Source organism: Apodemus sylvaticus, chromosome 10, assembly GCF_947179515.1.
Source record: "Apodemus sylvaticus chromosome 10, mApoSyl1.1, whole genome shotgun sequence".
Classification (NCBI taxonomy): Eukaryota; Metazoa; Chordata; class Mammalia; order Rodentia; family Muridae; genus Apodemus; species Apodemus sylvaticus.
Genome location: NC_067481.1, coordinates 40,833,598 through 40,849,927, shown reverse-complemented (window position 1 = coordinate 40,849,927; position 16,330 = coordinate 40,833,598). Strand labels below are relative to the sequence as shown.

Sequence of the window (16,330 nt, the reverse complement as noted above, 5' to 3'; positions counted from 1 at the left end):
GGGCGTGGCCTTATTGGAATAGGTCTGGCCTTATTGGAGGAAGTGCTTTGAGATCCTAAGTTCAAGCTCCGCCCAGTGTGGTAAAGAGACCCTCCTTCCAGCTGCCCTAGGATCAGAACAACTCCTCCAGCACCGTGTCTACCTGGTGCACGGTTGTCATTCTTCCCAGCACGATGATAATGGGCTGAATCTCTGAACCTGTAAGCCAGCCTCAATTAAACGTTGTCCTTTATAGAGTTGCCTTGGTCATAGTGTCTCTTCGTGGTAACACAAACTTCACTAAGACAGGCACCATTTCTTTTTCCACTACTGAACTAGACACACCACTTAAGATACAGACATTAGGAAGCTCTGAGTTTACCTTGTTCTTCAAACGACACAAGGAGAGGATCCCTTCCCTGCCCATAGATATTGTCATATATGGCCTAATGTTTAGAATGGCTACAGCCAAGTTTTAATGGCGGCAACAAGCTTGAAGACAAAACCCACGGAGAAGACAGAGATAGAAAAGCCATGGCTTTTCCACAGTGGGCCATTGCATCGATCAACCTTGGCATCACATTCTCAGGGATGAGTAACCTTATCATTGATGCCCAAGTGGGGTTTTGTTACATGCTATGGAAAGCAGCTTCAATAATACATGGACTTTTTTTTTTATATCTTGTCAGGAAAGCTCAGCTTCCTGACGTGAAACCATCAAGCTCTGTTGCACAGTAGGTATTTAACATTAATTTTGTGTAGTTTCAAACAGACATACAGTGACCTCCTTGTGTCATGGTGAAAGAAGACAAAAAGACTATGGGGACCTACTGGCTATCCACATCAAGAAACAATGCTACATCACTCTCTTAATTTCGTCTAGTTCTGAGGATCAAATCTAGAGCCTTGCCCACACTAGGGAAGCATTCTACCACTGGTGTATACCCCTAGGCCACCCTTTGATATCTCCAAAATGCATTAAAGCTACTCATTCACAAGCTCCCTCAAATGCAGAAAGAATAAGAGAAGAACAGACACAGGAGGCCTTTAGTTCTGCCACCAGAACTGTCACATTTAAAGCCTTAGGTTCTTTCTCTTAACAAAATGAGATGGGTCTTGCGTGTGCGTGTGCATGTGAGTGGTGGAAGCCTTGCTTAGCACACGGAAGGGAGGGTCCTGGATTTGAGTCGTCCCACTGTGGGGGCTGGAGGAGACAATCCAGGCTAAGTGATCCTTAGGGGTCTCTCATACTGCGTTGTTGTCCTACACTTCTCCGTCACGTCGTCACATCACGTATGAAGCATTTGGAATCACAATGGGCAGGTCCACACAAGGGCAGATCCACCCAGGGCAGAGCGGGCCACCAGGCTCCTCCTTGAACACCAGGGCCCCTGTCTGTCTGTTCAGTGGTTCCCCGCAAAGCTGCACTGAGAACCTGTGAAGCATCCCGAGCATGCCCTTGGCTGACTGGTACCAACTGCTATGAGGTCTCAATGCCCAAAGAACATCAGGAGTGCCCAGTATCTGCTTTTCCTGATTTAATGCATTGCTTCTCACTAGGGCTGCAGGAACTTATCAGCCAACCAACCAGCCCTGGGGTGGATACCCGAGGCAGGTCTCCTGGGGTCTTCTATGGAAGACAGTATGAGAGTTAAGTTCACGCACATTGTTGTTTGCACAGACACCCCATACCCCTTTATCATTCACTCCGCCCCCATCCTTCAGACTTATGTCTATCCATCACCTGTAAATGTCTTTTCTTTTTTTAAGTATTACTTTTTTTTTTTTTTTTTTTTTTTTTTTTGGTTTTTTGGAGACAGGGTTTCTCTGTGTAGCCCTGGCTGTCCTGGAACTGACTCTGTAGACCAGGCTGGCCTTGAACTCAGAAATCCGCCTGCCTCTGCCTCCCAGAGTGCTGCAATTACAGGCGTGTGCCACCACAGCCCAGCTAATTGTTACATTTTTATTATCAGGTGTGAGGAGGCATATCGGAGGACAACTTGCAAGAGACACGTCTCTCCTTCCATCATGTGGGACCCAGGGATTGAACTCAGGTTGTTGGGCTTGGTGGCAGGTGTCTTTATTTGCTGAGCCTTCTCACTGGCCCTAAATATCAGATCTTGTAACTGTGTTCCCTCTTTCCTTCAGCTAAGACACAGGCTCTCTAACCAAGCGTGACCTTCCGGTAAAAACTGGTCCATAAACAATCCAGGCCATTTCTCTCTGCCTTTTATTTCCCTGGTACCATCCTCCCCTTTCAGCAGAGTTACGACTCTCAGATGGATGGCCATAGTGCTGGTAACAGACAGGGGGTTATTTTATTCACTACGACACGAGGCTGTGGTACAGCTGGCAGGACGAGAGGTGTAATTATACTGCATCTTAGAGCCACCAGCAATGAATTTCTGTATAAAAGACTAGATTTGCCATGTATTATTTACGCCGGCATCAATTTTCCCAGCTGGCTCTATTTACTGTGCAAATTCTCCTGTGTCTGTTTATGGGTTAGGCCACGGTTCAGCACCTCTGGTTACTCTATACTGAGGAAGCACCCCACAGGGCTTCATGCATATGAAACAAGTGTCTGGTTCACTGGGAGCAGGTCATATCCTTTCTCCCTGGTAAATTATATCCCTGGGACAGCAGCGAGCTGTGTTCTCACCTATCAGGGTGAGGTATGCAGGTGTGTGAAATCCAGTCAGCGAGCAGGGAAGGAAGCACTCTCATTCTCTGGGAGTCCCACTGCACGGACTGAAAAACAACCTTCTTGAGGGAAATCGGGTGGCTCTAGGGCTCAGAGGGCCTCCTTGGTATATATTTTAAAAGTAGGATATGCATAATTTCTGAAATTAGTTGTTTCTACTGGGTAACTTGCAGACTAAGAAAGTGCCATCTTGCACGTGGGAAAACAGAGGCCAAAATAATTGGGGGGTAGAGGTTGGATGGGTAAGCAAAGGCTCAATTACTGTGTGAGGGATGGATTTAGGAGCCAATGGTAACACACAGGATCAGGAAGCTATTCATGCAGGTACTGCTGTGTTTCTTCAGTGAGGCCCCAAGCTAGGTTGACCTCAACAAACGCTGGAAACATTGGGTGGACACAAAGGAAGAAAACTTGAGGCCCTGATGGACTTCTAGGTCCTTCCCACTGCAGCATCCTCTGGCCAGTGGCTCCAGGAGATCCCACACAGTGAAGCTGATGGAACTAAGGCTTGTCTTCTGAGGAGCCTGAGACATCTGCACTGCCAGGTCTCATGTGGCATCATCAGACAGCAGCTGCTCTGGGAAGGAAAGCTGTAAGGGCCTTGAGGCTGTCCCTTTCCCAATTAACAGTGTCACGTCTGTTTGCCAGGCAATTCTGGGTTCTGCTCCTCAGTCCCCAATGTCCCGATGTCCATCATCTCCTGCAGACCTGTTGGCTAGAAGAAGAGATAGGAGAGGGGTAGGTAGAATTCAGCAATCTAAGTGGCTGGCTTTTGTTTCAGGGTTTCAGCATCAAAGATTCCTTCAATGAGATACACTTGTCATGGAAAGTACTCTCACCAGGGCCCAAGATCCCTGGCATCTCCTGGGTTGGCTCACCTGGCGGGGAGACTTGGTCAGACACACTGTGCGTTGGCTGCTACCTAATGTTCCAGCCCCCTCGGGGAGATCCAGGAGAACCCGGGTGCTGGGCACAAAACTCCAGGAGCGCCCAAGGGCAGGTTTGAATCTTCTACTGTCTCTGTCTCGAGTCAAGTGGTTGGTCACCTGCAGAAATGGACATGGATCCACGATGGCAGGACCCAGGACACCTGTTCCCACAGCTTCCTTTTACAGACAGGATATCTGACTTACGGCTCTCCCTGGTACTATAACGTATAGCTGAATCTAGAACTACAACTTAGGTTTCCTGACCTGCACCCAGCTTTTCATAAAGCCTCAGTGCTTTATGCCTTACATCAAGTATGGCATTTGGGGTCCCTTTATTTACTCTTTGCTAAAGTCGAGCCAGTACTGTTCTTGGGCCTTTCACTGGCATCCTGAGAACAGTGTAGCCAGCCCTTTGGGTCTAGAGTGTGTTCGTGTAGGGGATAGAGGGAAAGTTTGATGAAGAGTCCCAATATGTGGGACTAGCCTTCTTTTTCCTTTTTTTAAAAAAGATTTATTTAAGCCGGGGGGTGGGGGGGTGGGGGGTGGGGGATGAGGGGGTGGGGGGTGAGGGGCGGGGTGGTGGGGGGTGGTGGTGGTGGCGCATGCCTGTAATCCCAGCACTCTGGGAGGCAGAGGCAGGCCTATTTCTGAGTTCGAGGCCAGCCTGGTCTACAGAGGGAGTTCCAGGACAGCCAGGGCTATACAAAGAAACCCTGTTTCGGAAAAAAAAAACCAACCCCCTCCCCCCCCCAAAAAGATTTATTTATTTTATGTATATGAGTACACTATGGCTGTCTTTAGACACATCAGAAGAGGGCATCAGATCACATTACAGATGGTTGTGAGCCACCATGATGTGGTTGCTTGGAACTGAACTCAGGACCTCTGGAAAAGAAACTGGTGGTCTTAACCTCTGAGCCATTTCTCCAACATCATCCCCCTACCCCCGCCCCTCTTTTTCTGGGGCTAGTCTTAAGCAGACTTGCCACAGAAGCACTCAAACCACAGCCTCCGGAGGATAGCGACTATGGCTTCCTTCCTTTCTATGCCAGAGACTGAGCCCTAAGTACCCACAAACACCCAGAAGCCAGAAGATGGAGGCCCAGGACCCTGCATTTGAATGAGCAGGAAACAGGTCCTTCCACAGTGCTAGCAGGTACACAAATTAGCATAACACTTCCTCAAAGTAGGGCTAGACCCTTAAGGCCCACATAGTTGGGCGTGGAGGTATGTGTCTGCAGTCCCAGCCCTTCAGGCACAGTCTAGTTTGAGGGCAGCCTGAAAGCCTAGTAAGACACTGTCAAGAATAGAAAGGCTAAAGTACAGGTAGCCCTGACTCAGCAATTATACTCCTTTAATTCCAGGGGCTGGAAATTAACTAACCAACTAACTCAGTGGTTAAGAGCACTGACTGCTCCTCCAACGGCCCTGAGTTCAAATCCCAGCAACACGTGGTGGCTCACAACCATCTGTAATGAGATCTCACACCTTCTTCTGGTGTGTCTAAAGACAATTACAGTATACTTACATATAATAATAAATAAATCTTTGGGCTGGAGAGAGCAGAGGTTCTGAATTCAATTCTCAGCAACCGCATGAGGGCTTACAACCATCTGTACAGCTACAGTGTACTCATATACATAAAATAAATAAATCTTTAAAAAAAATCCAGCACTCAGGAGGAAGAAACAGGCAGATCTCTTGTGAGTTCAAGGCCAGCCTGAACAAAGTCTACAAAGAGAGTTTCAGGACAGTCAGGGTTATGTAGAGAGACTTTCATTAGCTTTAATTATGTTTTACACGTGTTTGCATTTGAGTGAGTGTGTGTGTGTGTGTGTGTGTGTGTGTACAGGTGCCTTGTAGAGAGGAGGAAAGGGCACTGGGTCTCCTGGAGCTAGAGTTACAGGCGGTTGGGACCACCAAACTTCCTTTTTAAATTTTTGTTTTCAATGCTGGTGGTGGTACGTACATGCCTTTAATCCCAGTACTTGGGAGGCAGAGGCAGGGGGATGGATTTCTGAGTTCCAGCCTGATCTACAGAGCAAGTACTAAGACAGCCAGAGCTGTACAAAACAAAACCTGTCTCAAAAAGCCAAATACACACACACACAGAACAAAAAGCAAGACAGTAACACCTTTCTGACCTGTAGAAGCTGGGTTCTGTGTTCTGTCCACTTAAGAGCTATTAAATTCCAAACTAACATTTAGGAGAAACAGAGAGCTAGAAATTACCAGCACCGCCACACCCAGTTCCCGGGCCAGGATCTTGAGCTCTAGGGCCAGCTGCATCATCAAGGCCAGGCCTGGGGGAAGGAGCAGACAGGAGGGGCAGCAGAGGGCCAAAGGGCGGGGCTGGGAGGTGAAGTCCCCACCCTGTCCCCAGGCTTTCTTTCTGGTCCTCACCTTCCCTCTGCTGACCTCCCAGAAGTGGGGCAACCACTGCAGTGACAGAATCCACAATCACAACCTTCACAGTGCCTGAAGAAGTTGCCGCCTGTAGGAATTGGGAAAAGCAGATATCACTTACAATGACCCCTAGGGCCCCGCCCTGGGCAAGCTCCTCTATTAGAAGGTGGAGACCAGTGGGATGGCTCAGCAGAAGTAGGCGATTGCAGCACAGCCAGATAACCTGGGTGTGATTCCTAGAAAGGCGGAAGGAGAGAATCGACTCCAGAGAGTTGGCTTCTCTGACTCTCTATCCATCTTTCTCTGTCTCTCTCTCTCTCTGTCTCTCTGAAGTTTAAGATGGTTGGTAGTGGTTGCACGCCTTTAATCCCAGCACTTGGGAGGACGGCAGAAATGGGAGAGGGTGAAACCAACCAGTACAGTCCCCCATTACCCCGTCCCTCTAAATGGCACAGCAAGTCCTTTGCTGCTCTTGGAGAGAACCTGGGTTTGATTTTCAGTGCCCACATGATAGTTCACAACCTTCTGTAACTCCGGTTCCAGTGGAATCAAATGCACTCTTCTTGCCTCCAAGGGCAACAAGCAAGCCCACTAGGCATATACTATACATTCATACACATAGAATATAATTTTAAAAAATCTTAGAACAATTTTCAAAAAAAAAAAACAGTAACAACAATAACAAACCAGCCATATGCCATTTAAAATCTCCTTCTCCTTTTCTTCTAAACATTAGTCTGGACATGTTCAAGCACTGGGTAGAAATCTCCTGACATCAGTGATTACAAGCCCAGCCCCTGGTTCAAAATAACTATAGAGATGACTGGTTTGGGGCCAACTTTGGCTGCAGGGGTACCTCAGGTGCAGTATATATTTGCCTAACATGTATAAGTCCTGGATTATATCCCTAACATCATAGTTTAAAAAGTCTGTTTGTGTGTGTGTGTGTGTGTGTGTGTGTGCGTGCATATATTCATGGACAGCCTGAAGAAGTTAGTTTTCTCCTTCCACCATGTGGGTCCTGGGAATTGAACTTGGGTTGTAAGAATTAGCAGCAAGCACCTTTATCTATGGAGCTTCCTGACCAGGTCCTTAGTATTACAATTTAAAAAAAAAATCAAACTGGCTAACTAAATGTAAGAAGAGAGAGTCTACTAGTAATCCTAGAGTATGTTTTTCTTCTTCTTCCTCCTCCTCCTCTTCTTCCTCTTCGTTTTGTTGAGACAGGGTTTCTCTGTGTAGCCCTGGCTGTCCTGGAACTCACTCTGTAGACCAGGCTGTCCTCAAAACTCAGAAATCCGCCTGTCTCTGCTTCCCAAGTGCTGGGATTAAAGGCGTGCACCACCACTGCCTGGCCATATGTTTTTTTTCTTAATAAAATGGGGGAAGAGATAATAAAAACAAAATTTATCACTTACTTGCTTGACTATGAACCTAAGTGGATGTGTACAAAATGTTTAGGGCTACAACAGTCATTTGCCAATTCTGAGAGGAAAAGCAGGAGGATCAGACACTGGACTTAGTGCCAACCTCCAGTCTCACAAAGGACAATCAGGTTGCCTCAGGAGTCTCCTAGCCAGATGCAGTGAAGCAGGTTCCCTTAACCTCAGCACTCAGGAGACAGGGCAGGGGGATCTTTGTAAGTTCCCAACCAGCCAGAGCTACATAGTGAGACCCCCATCCCCCATCCCCCATCTCTCTCTCTCTCTCTCTCTCTCTCTCTCTCTCTCTCTCTCTCTCTCTCTCACACACACACACACACACACACACCATTTATGGAGGTTTTTTTTGTTTGTTTGGTTTGTTTGATTTTGAGAGTGGGTTTCTCTGTGTAGTCTTTGGCTGTCCTGGAACTCACTCTGTGACCAGGCTGGCCTCCAACTCACAGAGATCCACCTGTCTCCGCCTCCTGGGCACTGAGATTAAAGGTACGTGACACCACACCTGGCACAAAAGTTTTTCTAATTGATTTCAGTGAGTAATGCAGAACTGAAGACAATATAACCCCGGACTCAAGGCACTCACCGTGCTCCCGGCTGGTGAGCCTGTAAACTAGCAAGGAATCGCACCTGGGGGCTAGGGGCGTGCATGTGCAAACACAGCTGGAGATGCTACACTCAGTGGACACATGCATTCTAAATATAGACTGTGGTCAGACACCGGCCAGCACACAGGCAACACCTGGCCAGCTGGATAAAGCGGAAACAGGCAGCTCAGCAGCTCACCTGCTGGGCTATGGCGCCCCGAAGGTCCTGCAGCATATTGAGCATCTGGAAGATGTCAAATGAACGCACCACCTGTATCCTCTGGAGAGCACTTGCCTGAGGGGAAAAGAAAGAGGAGTGGGGACTTGCAGAGGGAATCCAGGAAAGCCGAGGAGAGTAATCAGAAAGCTGAAAGAGGCACTTAGACACAGTGCTGGCATCCAGAATGACAAATGGATTGTGCCTAATGGGCTGGATCTCACAGTGGTGACTAACCTTACAGTGGGCTAAGAGATTCAGAATTCAGCAGGAAGGACGGATCTGATTGATTAGTGATGCCTGCCATGCGCAAGCAAGAACTGGGCTGGAAACACAGATGCTAGGTGTTTGCTTGCTCTGGTCTACAGTAAGCGAGGCCTTAAAGTTCCAGGAGAGTCTGTGTGGGAGGCAGCCAAGCTGGGATGGTGACTTTAACATGAGCAGCTTTAGGGATGCAAAAGACTCTCGAGGTTCAAAGTGAAAATGATGATTCCCACAGACGATGTAAACCCTTACAATGTACAGGGTCAGGAGGTCCCCTAGCCTCAGGACTTTACGGGACCCTGGCTACCCTGCCCCCTACCTGTTTCTCCTCATCTCGGGTCCTAGCCTGTAGTAGCTGGAGGAGGCGGGACGCTGTTATTCCTCCACTGGAATCCACATACAGTACACTCTGCTGCAGGCTGTGGGCCACGTTTGCAGCCACACAGAGACACACCTTCAGAGACAAGATGGGGTGCTGGGTAAACCTAAACCTTTGGAGAAGAGGGGGAGGCCACCAGGCAACTCCCCGTCCTGCCCAGATTCCAACATCACACACTTGCCAAGATCATACCCATTCTCAGCACCCATCTGGTCTGGTCTGACCTCGAAACCCACAAGGATACCCGCAAGTAGCCCCCCCACCTCAAGGACTCTAGGACCATGCACCCACCTCCCCAACCCTCCTCCACTGTTGGACCCATGGGTACCTGGGTTTTGCCGCTACCTGGGCCACCCACAATTTCAGTCACCTCCCCAGTATAGAGGCCAGCATCAAGTAGTTTGTCCAAGCTAACAGCAGAAGAGGAGAGAATGGGGGATGGGCAAAGAGAGGAGGGAAGAAACTACATTAAACCTGCAGATAAATTTGGGAAGTAAACCAGGCACTTCGATCCCACCCTGCCATTAGCAGCAACATAATGAGACCCTGGCTCCCCAAACAACAAAACAAAACATATATATACATATGTATGTGTGCATGGTCTGCCCAGGACTGGGGCTGAATTTTTGTGTTAAAGCCTGGACCAATGCCTGACCATGCACCTCTCCACTTAACTCTGCTCCATCCGTGTGTGTGTGTGTGTGTGTGTGTGTGTGTGTGTGTGTGGTGTATGTATATGGTTTGGTTTTTTTCTTCTGGAGAGACAGCTAATGGTAATGGTAGAGTGCTTGCCTAGCATATGCAAAGCCCAGAGTTCAACCTCTAGTATCAAGTAAAAAAAAAAAAGAAGAAGAAAAAGAACAAGGTTGGGTAACGTTGGCATCACTAATGTAGAGTCTTGTAATCCATGAACACAGAACGTCTCTGCATTTATCTGGGTCACCTTTGATCTTCTTCATCAGCATTTCTAATTTTCAGCAGACAAATTCTACACGGGCTTTGTCAGATTTAGACCCAAGTATTTCCTTTTCTTAGACGCAGCAGCAAATGGCGCTGTGGTTTTTTAATTTCAGTTTTCACGTGTTCATCATGAATTCAGAGAAATGCAATTGATTTTTATGTGTTGATCTTGTATCCCCAGACCTCGCTAAACTCGCTTATTAGTTCTGGGAGTTTGTAATTATTTTTTATTTGCTTGTTTTTGTCTGCCTCCCTCATCTGGTAGAATCACTCTGGGGCCTTTGCCCCTGTTATATCTCCAGTATTAGCACAAAGCCGGAAAGCCCCTGCAGGCACACAGTAAATGTTACTGAAGAAAAGGACAGTGGTCTGACTGTCAAAACTCTAGTGTGGGAGCTTTGAGATGAACCTCAAAACATGGCCACTTCCTAAGCCGAGTTCTACCCCTGAGCCACCAGGAAGTAGGTCGCTACCCTCCACATTCTGCCCAAGACTGGAGCTGAAGTTTCTATGTTTTAGTCTGGACCAATGCCTGACCACGCCCCTCCCTCGGCATTACCAATCACAGACTGCAGGCCTCTGAAGAGGTTCCTGATGACCAGGCACGATCTATCAGCACATGACAAGCACCAACCAGTCACTACTCCACCTATTTTAACTCAGGAGCCACAGGTTCCTTTTGTGCTCTGGTTCTTACACCACTCTGTGGCTTCTTGGAACACGTACATTCTGTGTCTGTTTAATAAGAATCTACTTAATAGGTCTCTAGTCTTAGCCTCTCCTGATCCCATTCTCCTAGAGTCATGGGAAGCCTGTTCTCCGAGGGTTGGGCTCAGATCAACTGCATCAGCAACACGCTCAGAGATTCTAGAGTTAGCTCCTGCCTCGGAAGTTTAAGAACTCCGTCCAGGTGGGGGCTGACACAATAGCTCATAACAGTGCTTGTCTTGCAAGGATGGGGACCTTAGCTTGATCCCCAGAACCTATATAACAAGCTGAGGGTGAGGGGCTGGGGAGGTGGCTCATAACTACCCCGGGCATCTGCTACCTCTAGTCTCTCCGGGCCCCTGCATACATGTGCACACACTCACACACAAGATACATGCTAATTAAACTAAGTAAATTTAAAAAGGGGGAAAAAAGCCAGCTCTGGCTGTTCTGGAACTCACTGTGTAGACCAGGCTGGCCTCACACTCAGAGGTCTGCCTGCCCCTGCCTCCCCAGTGCTGGGGTGGCATGCATTTCTAATTCCAGTGGTGGGAAGGCTGAGGCAGGTGATTCCCTGAGGCTGACTGCCAGCTCACCTAAGCTAGTTAACTAGTCCCAGGCCCTGCATCAAAACAACACACAGAGACTAGAGATGGTTCAGGGATTAAGAGCACTGGCAGCTCTTACAGAGGACTGGCACCCACATTGTAGTTTATAAACATCTGTAACTCCAGTTATGGGGGGACGGGGAGTCTAATACCCTCTTCTGACTTTCAAGGGCACCAGGAATGAATGTGGTACACAGATATACATGCAGCCAAAAGACTCATACACATGAAAATAAGAAATATAAAATAAATAAGGTGGATGGTCTCTAAGGAATAATATCTGTTGTCTTCTGGCATTCATGTTTATATGAACAGATACACATGCACACAAACAGAGGGATAGAGAGGGAGAGAGAGAGTGTGTCAGAGACAGACAGAGAGAAAGAGCCAATTCTGTGTGATTTGGATGCATGCTCAAGTTTGAGAATCAATTCTGCCTGCACATTACAAGGTCTTTCTGCTTTTTGTCTTTTTTTCCCCTCTCTTTCCTTTTTTGTGACAAGGGTCTTAACTCAGGCTGACCTTGAACTCCTGGCATCAGATGGTCTTCCTATCTCAGTCTCTTTGCCCCTGGGACTAGGCACACACCCCTGCAGCCAGCTTCCGGGCGAATTTTTAAAAAGTAGCTTCTATCAGCAATTGTCTGGAGTCACCCAGGAGCATCAAAAAACATCAAAAAACTGCTTGTATCCCTTCCTTAGTGACCCCAGTCTGCAGACAAATTTGGGGAACACTGTCCTTGATTGAGTAAATAAGTTCTATCGGCAGGACCCAACTTAAGAGCCCATCACATGATGGCTGTGGTGGTGCACACCTTTAATCCCAGTACTCAGGGGGCAGAGGCAGGTGGATCTCTGAGTGCGAGACCAGCCTGGTCTACAAAGTGAGTTCCAGGACAGCCAGGGCTACACAGAGAAACCCTGCCTTGGAAAAACAAAACAAACAAACAGAGAACCTATCATATAGGGAGTAGGCTGGAGATGGCTCAGCAGCTAAGACTGCTGCTCTTGAAGACTTCAGTTTGGTTCCTAATACCAAGGTGGCCTCGAACTCACAGAGATCCACCTGCCTTTGCCTTCCGAGTGCTGGGATTAAAGACATGCCCCCATCATGACCAGCTAAAGCAAAATCTCAAAAAAAAAAAAAAAAAAAAAAATCAACCACACACTGGGCTCTGAGGCCCCACCTCCATAAGGTACTTCCCAAACTGCCTGTTAAACAACTCCCTATTTGCAATTCCATCCCTGGCTCCTCCCACTGCTTCTGGAGCAGGACCCCCTACCAGGACATCCCCAGTTACCTCTGAGCATATCTATATGCAGAAGGACTCCAACCAGGCCTGCCTAGAAGGCAGAGGCTTCTGGGATTTCTCCCCACCTCTCCCACAGAAGTTCCCATCAGTTATTCTTCAGTCACTCATTCAGACACCTTGCCTCATGTTTCCTGAAAACCTTCTTCCAAAAGAGATGAACAGACAGAAGCTCTGGCTTGCAAGGCATAACCGCCCCTCCATCTACCGAATTCCCCACGGTGAGTCTATGCTCTCCTGCCCTACAAAGATTGACACTGCACCTCAGGACTCCAAGAACGCCCACAGCAAAGGACCCAGTTTAACAGGTTTAACGCATGCAAATCACAAGTTTCACTAACTTTGTCTTACCTCCAAGGTTTCAAAGTTATCCATTAGGTAGGCATAGCACACTGGAGGGAAGTCTAAAACCTAGCAAACCACCTTTGTTCCTTAAGATTTTTACACAGGTATGTGAGTATGAGTACATTGTCACTCTCTTCAGACACACCAGAAAGGGCATCGGATCCCATTACAGATGGTTGTGAGCAACCATGTGGTTGCTGGGATTTGAACTAAGAACTTTCAGAAGAGCAGTCAGTGCTCTTTTTTTTTTTTTAGATTTGGTTTTTTCGAGACAGGATTTCTCTGTGTAGCCCTGGCTGTCCTGGAACTCACTCTGTAGACCAGGTTGGCCTCGAACTCAGAAATCCGCCTGCCTCTGCCTCCCAGAGTGCTGGGATACAGGCGTGCTCTTAACTCCTGAGCCAACTCTCCAGTCCAGCAAACCAACACCTTTGACTCTTCAAATCTACACCCTATCTCATGGTTTCTTCTCACATCTCTCTTACACAACCCAAACCAGCAGCACCAGATCCCTGTTTGGCCTCTCCGGGCTGGCCTGTCTGGCCTGCACAGCTATGCCCTGTAGCTTACAAATGCTTTCACAGTGGCCACTCACCTTCAAGTATACCTCGGAATGGAACTAAGTGAAGAAACTGAGCCCCACTCCTGCAGAGAGCATCTGCATGGGCCTGGCACCCAGTAGGCACTCAGCCAACGTTTGATGGATTACAAGCACAGACCCCCAACCAGCGAGAGCAAGCACCCAACTGTGCGGACCTTGCCAAGAGAATGTGTTATGGAAGCAGCACGAGCCAGACCAATCTAAAGACCTTTGAGATGGCGGTGTTATTCATCAAACTCTGCACAAAGAGGCCAGGAGAGAGGTCAGACTCGCTTGGCCAGAAAATGCCAGTTGTCTTCCAATTCTTTCCCACCCCAACAACAAACAAGGCACAATGTAGCTTTTTCAGAGAGTAAGCCCCTCCCTGCTGCTGCCTCAGATGGTAAAGGCAGCAGGTTCTGAATGAGACAACCCAAGGCTCACCTCTGCCGGGCGCTTTCTTAGCCTAACCACAAGGGAGGTCAATATTTCTAACATCTATAACCGAGGGCAGCAGTTCTCAACCAGTGGGTCACAACCCCTTTGACGACAACCCTTTCACAGGGGTGGCAGATCCAACTATCCGGCTTATTAGATATTTACACTATGATTTATAACAGTAGCAAAATTACAGTTACAAAGTAGCAAAACAATAATTTTATGGTTGGGGTCATCACAACATGAGAACTGTTATTTCAGGGTCACAGCACCAGGAAGGTTGAAAACCACTGGCCAAGTATCAGCGAGAAAGTGTAGACTCCCAGGAACTCAATCCTTTCCTGGGTTTCACTCGTTTTATTCTGAAGTCTCATGGACTCTACTGAATAGTGGGGTTTTAAGGACATCTTATGTTACAGGAAAAGTTAGCTTGTTGGAGATACTGAGTCATATCTGGAGACATTTTTTGATTGTTATAACTGGGGGCATCTTGGCATCTGGTATGTAGAGAGAGAACAGGAATGCTGCCAAATGTCTCTCAATGCACAGGATATCTCAATCCCAGCAAATAACTACTTGCCCCGCCCCCAAGTATCCATGGTGTTGAGGCTAAGAAATCCTATAGTTTTACTCTAAGGAAAAAGACTCAGGAGCCCACATGCCTGCAGATTCCTCTACAGCTCCAGACTGCCCTCACCAGCCCTGTCCTCGGTAGCCTCAGCACGGGGCTCTGCTTCTACCTTGTCCAGGTTCACATACAAACCTTCCGATGCCAGTGGACAGGATGGCAGTGGAAGTCTTCAGTTCCTCATAGAGATCTGCACCATTTAATGGGAAAGCCGAGAACTGCGCCAGCAACACCCTCCTCAGGGCAACCAGGGCCTGCCAACAGGGTGGACACTCAGGCTCCAGGGCGGCCAGACTGACCTAAGAGCAGCTGCCCCACAGAGCACTCCAGGTCTAGCGCCCCCCTTTTATCAAGTCCAAGGAACTCTGATCCTGCAGTGTGGGAAGCAGACAGGTTGGGATGGAGCTTGCAGATGGCGAGCTCACCTTGTAGGACAAGCCACACTTCTGGGCTACCTCCTCCAAGTCGGCAGCTGCCAGGTCGGCCACTGGAAAGAGAGCAAGTGCAACTGATTGGCAGCAGGAACGCCTTAGCCTAGCCATGCTTGCCCTTTTCTCTGTAGTGAAATGGGATTAAGGTCTTATTCTACTTCCGATCTCGAGCAAACAAGCCCTGATACAGGACCCGGCAAGGGGCCCAGCACTCAGTAAAATCCTCTGCTTCAACTACTACGAGCCCAGCTTCCCCAGGAAGTCAGGAGTGCGGCCGCAAAAGGCCCCGTACGTGTACCAAGATCACGGCGCCAACCCCCGGGGTTGTGTCCATGAGGTCACCTGTTTTGATCTTTCGGCCCCTCAGAAGCTGGACGATCTCCTCGGTCAGGCCCGGGCACAGCCCTGCCCTGAGCATGCCCATATTCCCTGCAAACCCAGGACGTCCTGGGGGCTGTATGTCACGTGGGCGCTCGTCGAGTCCCCTACTCCGGGCATTCCTCAGTTCTACTTAAGGAAAAGGTCCTGGCGTGCCCGCGCGGGACGAAGGGGCGGGAAGAGGATGCAACTTCCCAACTCGCAGGACTCCAACGCCCTGGGCCCGCCCCCTCCCGGCCGACGCTTCCGGGTTCCGCGTCTGGAGCATCTTTTGTGAGCCAGGCCTGCAGCGCCATCTGCTGACCATGTGGGCAAACGCGGCGGCCTTGCGACTCGGCGCCAGCCATCTGCAAGTCCGCAGAACTGTGCTGGGTCCTAGTCACTGCAAACACACATGCACAGAGACATAGACACACAGACACACATACACCGACACACAACACACCGACACACACACACACATCCTTCCAATGAGTCTTGTGTACACCAGCCTCTATTTGCAAAGCTCAGGGACGTTCTCACTCTACCTAACTCAATACTCTCAATACTTATGAGTGAAGCACCCCTGACTTCTAGTGGCATTCATGTTAGGGAAACAATGAAAAGAAGCCAATTCAGATCATTACAGATTGTATAATGGAGCTGAGAGCCAGCAAAATTCACAGAGGGCACCTGTGACCCTGTATTTTCCAAATGTATCAAATTTTATCATATATATGTGTGTATGTGTGTGTGTTTGTTTTTTTTTTTTGTTTGTTTGTTTTTTTGAGACAGGGTTTCTCTGTGTTGCCCTAGCTGTAATGGAACTCACTCGGTAGACCAGGCTGGCCTTGAACTCAGAAATCCACCTGCCTCTGCCTCCCAAGTGCTGGGATCAAAGGCGTGCACCACCACCGCCCGGCTGTGTGTGTATTTGTGTGTGTGTGTGTGTGTGTGTGTGTTACCTGCATGGATGTCTATGTACCCCTTGCATGCCTGGTACCCAAAGCAGCCGGAGGGCGGGGTCATATTCTCCTGGACTGGAGTTACAGATGGCTTTGA

The 16,330-nt window shown here is 48.5% G+C and overlaps 1 protein-coding gene across 2 annotated transcripts; it reads right to left on the bottom strand.

The window, feature by feature from the left end:
- Nucleotides 1–2,191: 2,191 nt before the first annotated feature.
- Nucleotides 2,192–15,516, bottom strand: Rad51d (RAD51 paralog D). 2 transcript variants are annotated; one of them, XM_052195385.1, is made up of 10 exons: nucleotides 15,254–15,516; nucleotides 14,906–14,967; nucleotides 14,616–14,734; nucleotides 9,233–9,314; nucleotides 8,845–8,979; nucleotides 8,244–8,339; nucleotides 6,016–6,106; nucleotides 5,845–5,915; nucleotides 3,562–3,729; nucleotides 2,192–3,398 (listed from the first exon to the last, which is right to left on the bottom strand). In XM_052195385.1, exons 1-10 carry the CDS (start codon nucleotides 15,333–15,335, stop codon nucleotides 3,315–3,317), a joined length of 990 nt encoding a protein of 329 aa, XP_052051345.1. In that variant the 5' UTR covers nucleotides 15,336–15,516; the 3' UTR covers nucleotides 2,192–3,314. The 2 variants fall into 2 exon arrangements, with proteins under 2 accessions (XP_052051345.1, XP_052051346.1); XM_052195386.1 differs by lacking the exon at nucleotides 3,562–3,729.
- Nucleotides 15,517–16,330: the final 814 nt, after the last annotated feature.

Bases quoted from the DNA above. Each gene is read 5' to 3' on its own strand.
- Rad51d (XM_052195385.1), bottom strand. From the start codon at position 15,335: ATGGGCATGCTCAGGGCAGGGCTGTGCCCGGGCCTGACCGAGGAGATC. The intron at 14,968-15,253 runs GTGACCTCATGG...CTCTCTTTCCAG, and splicing joins GGGCCGAAAGATCAAAACAG to TGGCCGACCTGGCAGCTGCC. The intron at 8,980-9,232 runs GTACCCATGGGT...TTGTCTCTGAAG, and splicing joins CAGGTAGCGGCAAAACCCAG to GTGTGTCTCTGTGTGGCTGC.